General features: G+C 39.3%; 1 protein-coding gene across 1 annotated transcript; it reads left to right on the forward strand.

The window, feature by feature from the left end:
- Window positions 1-4,481: 4,481 nt before the first annotated feature.
- On the forward strand, window positions 4,482-7,761 carry LOC128694478 (zinc finger protein 84-like). The gene is made up of 2 exons (XM_053784613.2): window positions 4,482-5,592; window positions 5,859-7,761. The coding sequence occupies exon 2, from the start codon at window positions 6,502-6,504 to the stop codon at window positions 7,696-7,698; it is 1,197 nt and encodes a 398-aa protein (XP_053640588.1). The 5' UTR covers window positions 4,482-5,592; window positions 5,859-6,501; the 3' UTR covers window positions 7,699-7,761.
- Window positions 7,762-8,086: the final 325 nt, after the last annotated feature.

Here is an 8,086-nt window from a genome sequence, read left to right on the forward strand (position 1 = left end):
ATACTTTTGTAATAAATGCAAAAAAAATTACATCGTATATTTTTTTTTTCAACACGTTGGCTGTCTCCCACCAAGGCAGGATGACCCAAAAAAGAAACACTTTCACCATCATTTACACATAATCACTGTTTTTACAGAGGTGCCCAGGTGTGCCAGTTAAGATGTCACTCCAAATGGCTAATATCCCAAACCCCTTCTTTAAAGTGCAGGCATAGTAATTCCCACCTCCAGGACTAAGTTTGGCTAACCAAATTATATATGAGGCCTAAAGATGAGTTCGCTTTGTGCAAAAATGAATGAAAGGGTATACAGATCAATTTGTAAACAAGTTACATTTCTGGTTGTTCACCTTTAAAATGAGTTCTTTGTATAGAAAATAATAGTGCAAGAGATTGTTGTTTCACACATTTGTACTCCCACTGAGGTAAGGTGACCCAAAAAACAATGCAACACATTCACTGTCATTCATTCACTACCTGTCTTTTCAGACGTATAGACATTATAATTCAAATGGTTGTCCGAAGTGCTACATCCCACAGTGCAGGCACTGTACGTACTTCCCACCTCAAGACCTCGAGTCATGCTTACCAGTCGTGACTTCAGTCATGGCTTAAGACTTAAATTGAGACTTAAACTGGTCTTTTAGAATATAAGGAGAGGAAAAAGGGACCACTATCAGCCCTATTCTAACCGCTTCCATTAGTAGTGCTGCAGTGTTTGTGTCACTTCCTACCCATGGTAAATAGATAATCTTAAGGCAGGTCAGGTGATGCTCTGGTGAGACATCAGGTGGCCATCTGGCAGGGCCATTGATGATAGAAGTTCTACACAGGTTGCCTGTGGATCCTGGAGTGAAAATTGAAGGCGTATGACTCGTAGCATTTTCTGTTTGTCACCCACTATTTTTAGCTGAAAGACAATCTCACAATTAGTTCTGTCTAATCAGGCAGTTTTGCTAAGGCTGGCTTTCATTTCCTGGTGCTCTGCATGAGGTAAGATCAGATTTGTTGGGAATTTTAACTCTAAGGGTAAGCCACCAAGGATAACCCAAGAAAGCCAATGCACCATCAAGGACTGTCTGCCTAATTTCCCCCAGGATGCAAACCACACCAGTCAACTAATGCCCAGGTACCTACTTCCTGGTAGGTGAGCAGGGACAGCAGGTATTGGAGCATTGGAAATGTGCTCCAGTTCCCTAAACAACCTGAATACCTTCCATCTCCCCCTCACAGGCGCTGTATAAGTCCTACTGGTTTTGCGCTCCACCATGATTATAATATATAATAAACCCCATGAGTGAGCTCTTGATCTAAGTGTTGTATGACCCTAGTGGGTTTAGTGCTTGGTTTTGATAATCTTGATCTAAGGAAGGGAATTTATCCTCCCCTACTTCGGACAGAACCATTACCTTACAATCTCCAGCAGCACTATATGGCCCTAGTAGGTTTAGCGCTTTTCGATTATAATCAAATTTCCGTGCAGTGTGACCCCTAAAAGTTTAGTTAGCACTTCCCCTGATTATAATATAAATAAACATATTTGTTAGCCATGAATTTCTCCATCAATATACATAGCCAGTCAACGTCTGCCAGTGAGGGAACTTCAACTCGCTTCTCAACAATGCTGCAACTGGTGGCACTCGACCATCAAGCAAAATATTGTAGTACAGATCCAATGTTGTATGAACCTTGTGGTTTTAGTGTTTAGTTATGATTATAATAATTTAGTATAGATCACAGTCAGAATGTCAAATCTGGGGGTATTTGGATCATAACCCAACTTGTGAATGCCCCCTTTCCTGCTTTAATTGCAAAGAAACAAAATCCTTATAGTCCTGGTGGTGCCTCATTTTCTACAAAAGCTCTCACTTCACACCCTGAGGGCCCAGGTTTAAAGCTGAAGCATTGGGCATGTTTCTTACACCGGTTGTCGATGTTCACCCATCAGTAAAATGGGTACCTGGGTGTTAGTCAACTTGTGTGGGCTGCGTCCTGGGACAAAATTGACCTAATTTGCTCGAAATGCTCTGCATAATAAGCGACTTTCTATATAGTAGTATGTTATTGATGGCAGCTATGGTCTGTATACCTTGTACATGTACTTGTAGAAATAGACATATTGCAAAAGCAAAATCTAGTGTTTAAACGAGAAAGAGGTTGTCATACAATCTGGCCATAACCTAACCCAGTGCAAGGGAGAATATCACACACCACTCCAGAGTCACCTGACACTCCCAACGCCCTGTACATTGCTGTGTCCAACCCTCTTGTTCTCAAAACTGACGTTTCCACCTCTTCGCCATCTGTCCTCTGCAGTGGAGATTCTTCAGGGTAAGTTTTGCTGAAGGTTAACGCCCCTTAGTTTTGTTCAATGGTACTGGAAGTCTGTGTGTGTTCAGATTCTAAACACCATTTTCTTCTATTTTCCCTCTGATAATTATATTAACTTTTATCCAGTTCATTAGATGTCCCTATTTGCCTAGGTACCTAAATGCAGGTGAGAGAGATACATGATAATATAGTATACACTTTGAAGATCCTGGAGGGACTGGTACCATATCTGCATACGAAAATCACTCCCTATGAAAGCAAAAGACTCGGCAGGAGATGTAACATTCCCCCGATGAAAAGCAGGGGCGCCACGAGTACAGTGAGAGAACACAGTTAAGTGTCCAGGGCCCAAGACTGTTCATCTGCCTCCCAGCATACATAATGGAGATTACCAATAGACACCTGGCTGTCTTCAAGAAGGCACTGGACAAGCACTTATAGTCAGTACCTGACCAACTGGGCTGTGGTTCATACGTCAGTTTGCATGCAGCCAGCAGTAACAGCCTGGTTGATCAGACCCTGATCCACCATGAGGCCTGGTCTCAGACTGAGCTGCTGGGGCGTTGACCCCTGAAACCCTCTCCAGGTAAACTTCATAAATATCATTTTTGGGAAATATTACTTTGGGTTCACTGAACCTCTATTATTATTATTATTATTATTATTATTATTATTATTATTATTATTATTATTATTATTATTATTAAAACACCACCTGCCTACAGTGACCTGGGCAACGCTGTATGACTATTGTTGGTTTAGAGCTTTCTTTGCCTGGTAAGCAACGCTCTCGCCTCACACACTGAGGGTCTGTGGCTCGATTCCCGGCCGGGTGGAAACATTGGGCGTGTTTCCTTACACCTGTTGTCCCTGTTCACCTAGCAGTAAGTAGGTACCTGGGTGTTAGCCGACTAGTGTGGATCGCATCCTGGGGGACAAGATTGAAGGACCACAATGGATATAAGCGTCCTCGATGACGCATTAACTTTCTTGGGTTATCCAGGGTGGCTAACTCTCAAAATCCAATCAAAATCTTAACTAGGTTCTCTACACATGCTATGTATGATAATCTATGTAACTATATTTGTGTATACCTGAATAAACTTACTAAACTTTCTCAGATGGACTATTGTCACATACACCCTGCGTCATTATGTGCTAGAATGCGATAAAATAATGAATTCAGAGACCCCAGTGGAAATAAGTCACTCTGTCTGACTTTTTTGGGTTATCCTAGGTTCTCTACACATATGCTGCTATGTATGATAATTCTATGTAACTGTATTTGTGTATACCTGAATAAACTTACTTACTTACTAACTGCGAAATATTAAAAAAATGTCGAAGTATTTTATCCACAGTAACACATTATCAAACAACTTTACCTATTAAACTTATTTATTCTCTACACATATACTGCTATGTATGATAATCTATGTAACTGTATTTGTGTATACCTGAATAACGTTACTTAAATTTAACCGTAAATAAGTTTATTTAGGTACAGGTACGCACAGGTACAGTTATCATACATAGTTTAATGTATGTGTAAATTACATAGGTCAACCCCCAAAAGTATGACAAGTGTGACTTATCACCATTGGGTCCTTGCTAAATTATACGGTATTATAATAATTCAAACCCCCATACAAAGCACAAAATTTTTGTGATTGAATTCATGTCTGCATAATTAACGCATTATTTTTGTAACCATGTTTATTTTACTACGGTAACTTGCTTAGTTATTAAAACTTTGGGACCCAGTCCCTGGACCCATTGTGTCACTAATCTTGTGGCTACTGTCCAAATGATAGGTATGGGGTGTATAATATATATTAAACTAACTAACACTTCCATTTAACGTGGAATACATTAGAAAGAAGGAATATTACAGAATATCATACTAGTATCTTTACATCAAATAATTGGGATAAATCTAAACAGACTGACAAAAACCCCAGTGGAAATACACTTTGTCTGACTTTTTTGGGTTGTCCTAGGTAATTTACACTTATGTCACTATGTATGATAATTGCACTTATATGTACCTGTACCTAAATAAACTTATTCACATAATCTACCATCAAATAATTGGGATAAAACTGAACAGACGGACAATTACAATAGTCTACCCAAACAATGGCACTCAAAGAAAATTAATACATTGCTTCAGAATCACAAGTGATATTTTGTCGCCTCAAAATACTAGCGACCTTCTAAGTGGTGAAATTTTTGAAGGAAGAAATCTTACTAAATCTCTAAGCAAATTACACACGTATCTGGAAGAAGAAAAAGAAGAAATCTCACAGAAGCAACATAAAAGTGACAACACATTAACAAGGGCAGCTGTGGAAAGGAGAATAAACCTCAAAAAATAACTGCTTGTGTACTTAAGTGGGTGTTATACCTCCAGTGAAGTATAGTGCCACCCATATTACATCTACACCCTGTATAGGCCTACATCTACACTCTGTATAGGCCGACATCTACGCCTTCAATAGGCCAGAAGGAAAAGAAAGTTTGGCTCTGGAATACTTCATATTTTCAAGGTTCCACTCGTCATCTTTTGCCAGAATGCGTTTGTATGTGTTCCTGAGCATGATGTAACTCTTGGATCCTGTCATCCTCGGTGGCTCCTGTCATCCTTGGTGGCTCCTGTCATCCTCAGCAGCTCCTGTCATCCTTGGTGGCTCCTGTCATCCTCGGCGGCTCCTGTCATCCTTGGTGGCTCCTGTCACCCTTGGAGGCTCCTGTCATCCTCGGTGGCTCCTGTCATCCTTGGCGGCTCCTGTCATCCTCGGCGGCTCTTGCCACCCTTGGCGGCTCCTGTCATCCTCGGCGGCTCCTGTCATCCTCGGCAGCTCCTGTCACCCTCGGCGGCTCCTTTCATCCTCGGCGGCTCCTGTCATCCTTGGCGGCTTCTGTCACCCTCGGAGGCTCTTGTCACCCTTGGAGGCTCCTGTCATCCTTGGCGGCTCCTGTCATCCTTGGCGGCTCCTGTCACCCTCGGAGGCTCCTGTCATCCTCAGAGGCTCCTGCCATCCTCGGTGGCTCCTGTCATCCTCGGCGGCTCCTGTCATCCTTGGTGGCTCCTGTCACCCTCGGAGGCTCCTGTCATCCTCGGTGGCTCCTGTCATCCTTGGCAGCTCCTGTCACCCTCGGAGGCTCTTGTCCTCGACGGATCCTGTCGTCCTCGGCGACTCCTGTCCATTTCTTAAATATTTATTTTATCTCTGCACTGAATTTCACTCTGGCAGCACAGGTAAAATTCATTACCTATAAATAGGCATTAAATTTGACAATTTTTTATAACCTATTTCATTGTACATTCCAGTATTTGGAATGTCAGATATTTTTAACTATGTTGAACAGAGTAATAAAAAAGTAGCATATTATAATGTAGTGTACAGTATTTTTTTTTTAGAGTGCTATATGATGCTTGTGGGTTTAGCACTCTCTCATTAATGTAAATATAATGATAGTGCTTTGAAATCATATATTTTTTTTTAATTTCAAATTGCCTTTCAGATCAGGATTGTGCTAAAGTATCAGTACTGGTGGTAAGCAGCTAATTTTGATTGTACGTATTGGCTTAAACCAGATTGTCGGATCAATATTGATTGGTATCGGCCAATTTTGTTGGCATCGGTACCAGTATTGGTAAGTATGTGTTAATTTTTGTGGTATAGTCATCAGCCTAAGATTAAGTATTGATATGCTAAGTACCAGCAAAAATTTTAATATTGCTCCATTTCTATTTCAAATTATTTTTTTTTCATGTCCCTCAGAAATCATTATTATAAAAATAGTCAATATATATATAAAAATAACATTGTTATATATGCATATATGCAGCTTCACTGTTCACTTCTACATATACTTGTGCAAGTCCAATCATACCAAAGAATTTTCAGCATAGTGTATTTATAAACATAATGTTATGTTATTCAGTGTCAGTTTAGGTTATTATGTCGCCAAATTTTGTTCAGTAGATCTTATAATTTGTATACAAGAGTAACCATTTTGGTGCTTTGTTTGTTGAAGACAGTGCATGTAAAAAAAATTTAATGAATGCGAAGAAAAAGTTAATGCTTAAAAGATATTGCATTGTTTAACAACTGAAAAATACTCTTCTGCATTATGTTCTAGCACTCTGCTAATTTATCTTATCATGAGTACTCTTAGTGTTATGCATTCTTCAGAAAAGACTATATTAGAGAGAAGTACGAAAGTTTATGCAGTTGATAAATCATATAAGTGTTCAAGATGTCTAAAAGAATTTAAATATAAATATGATTTAGTAGCACATATGAAGGCTCATTCGGCAGAGAAATCTAATCAGTGTTCAAAGTTAATTGCAGACTTTTCACAGAAATATAATTTAGCAACACATAAGAAAACTCATACAAAAGAGAAGTCATATCAGTGTATTGAGTGCCCAAAAGTCTTTCCATATAAATCTCATTTGACTTTACATATGAGAGTTCATACAGGAGAGAAACCATACCACTGTTCAGTGTGTCTAAAAGCCTTTTCTCACAAATTTAATTTAGCAACGCACATGAAAATTCACACTGGAGAACGATCATGCCAGTGTTTAGTGTGTCTGGAAGAATTTACGACAAAGTCTCATCTTGCATTACATACAAGAAAAGTTCATACTGGAGAAAAACCATATCAGTGTTTAGAATGTTCAAAAAGCTTTTTAATTAAACCTTCTTTAGTAAGACATATGAAAACTCATATGGGAGACAAACCTTATCAGTGCTCAGAGTGCATGAAAGCCTTTAGGCAAAAAAATCACTTAGAAATGCACATGAGAATTCATACAGGAGAAAAACCATTTAAATGTGCAGAGTGTATAAAATGCTTTAAACAAAAATCTGAATTAGTGGCACACACTAGAGTACATACTGGGGAGAAGCCTTATGTTTGTACTGAGTGTCTGAAAGGCTTCAAATTTAAACCGTCCCTTGGAAAACACATGAAAACTCATGCAGGGATAAAACCGTATCAGTGTTCAGAGTGTATGAGAGCATTTTTGCAAAAATCTCATTTAGAAACACACATGAGAATTCATACTGGAGAAAAACCATATCAGTGTTTAGTGTGTGTGAAAAACTTTAAAAGAAAATCTGAGCTTGCAGTACATAGCAGAGTTCATACGGGAGAAAAGCCATATCAGTGCCCTGTTTGCCTGAAAGACTTCAAATTTAAGCATTCTCTTGCAACGCATATGAGAATTCATACTGGTGAGAAACCTTTTCAGTGTCGTGAGTGTCTGAAAAACTTTAAACAGAAATCTCATCTTGTGCAACATATGAGCAAAATTCATAGAGTGGATATTATATCAGTTTTCAGTGTTTGACTGACTTTTCAGTTTAATTTTTTTAATCATTAATTTTTTTAATTAACACATTAGCCGTCTCCCACCTAAACAAGGTTGCCCGAAAAAGAAAAACTTTCATCGTTCACTCCATCACTGTCTTGCCAGAGGCACGCTTACACTACAGTTATAAAACTAACATTAACACCCCTCCTTCAGAGTGCAGACACTATACTTCCCATCTCCAGGACTCAAGTCCAACCTGCCGGATTCCCTGAATCCCTTGATAAATGTTACTTTGCTCACACTCCAACAGCACGTCAAATCCTAAAAAAACATTTGTTTCCATTCGCTTCTATCTAACATGCTCACACATGCTTGCTGGAAGTCCAAGCCCCTCGCATTCAAAACCTCCTTTACCCCCTCTCTC

Source organism: Cherax quadricarinatus, chromosome 60, assembly GCF_038502225.1.
Source record: "Cherax quadricarinatus isolate ZL_2023a chromosome 60, ASM3850222v1, whole genome shotgun sequence".
In the NCBI taxonomy this organism is placed as follows: Eukaryota; Metazoa; Arthropoda; class Malacostraca; order Decapoda; family Parastacidae; genus Cherax; species Cherax quadricarinatus.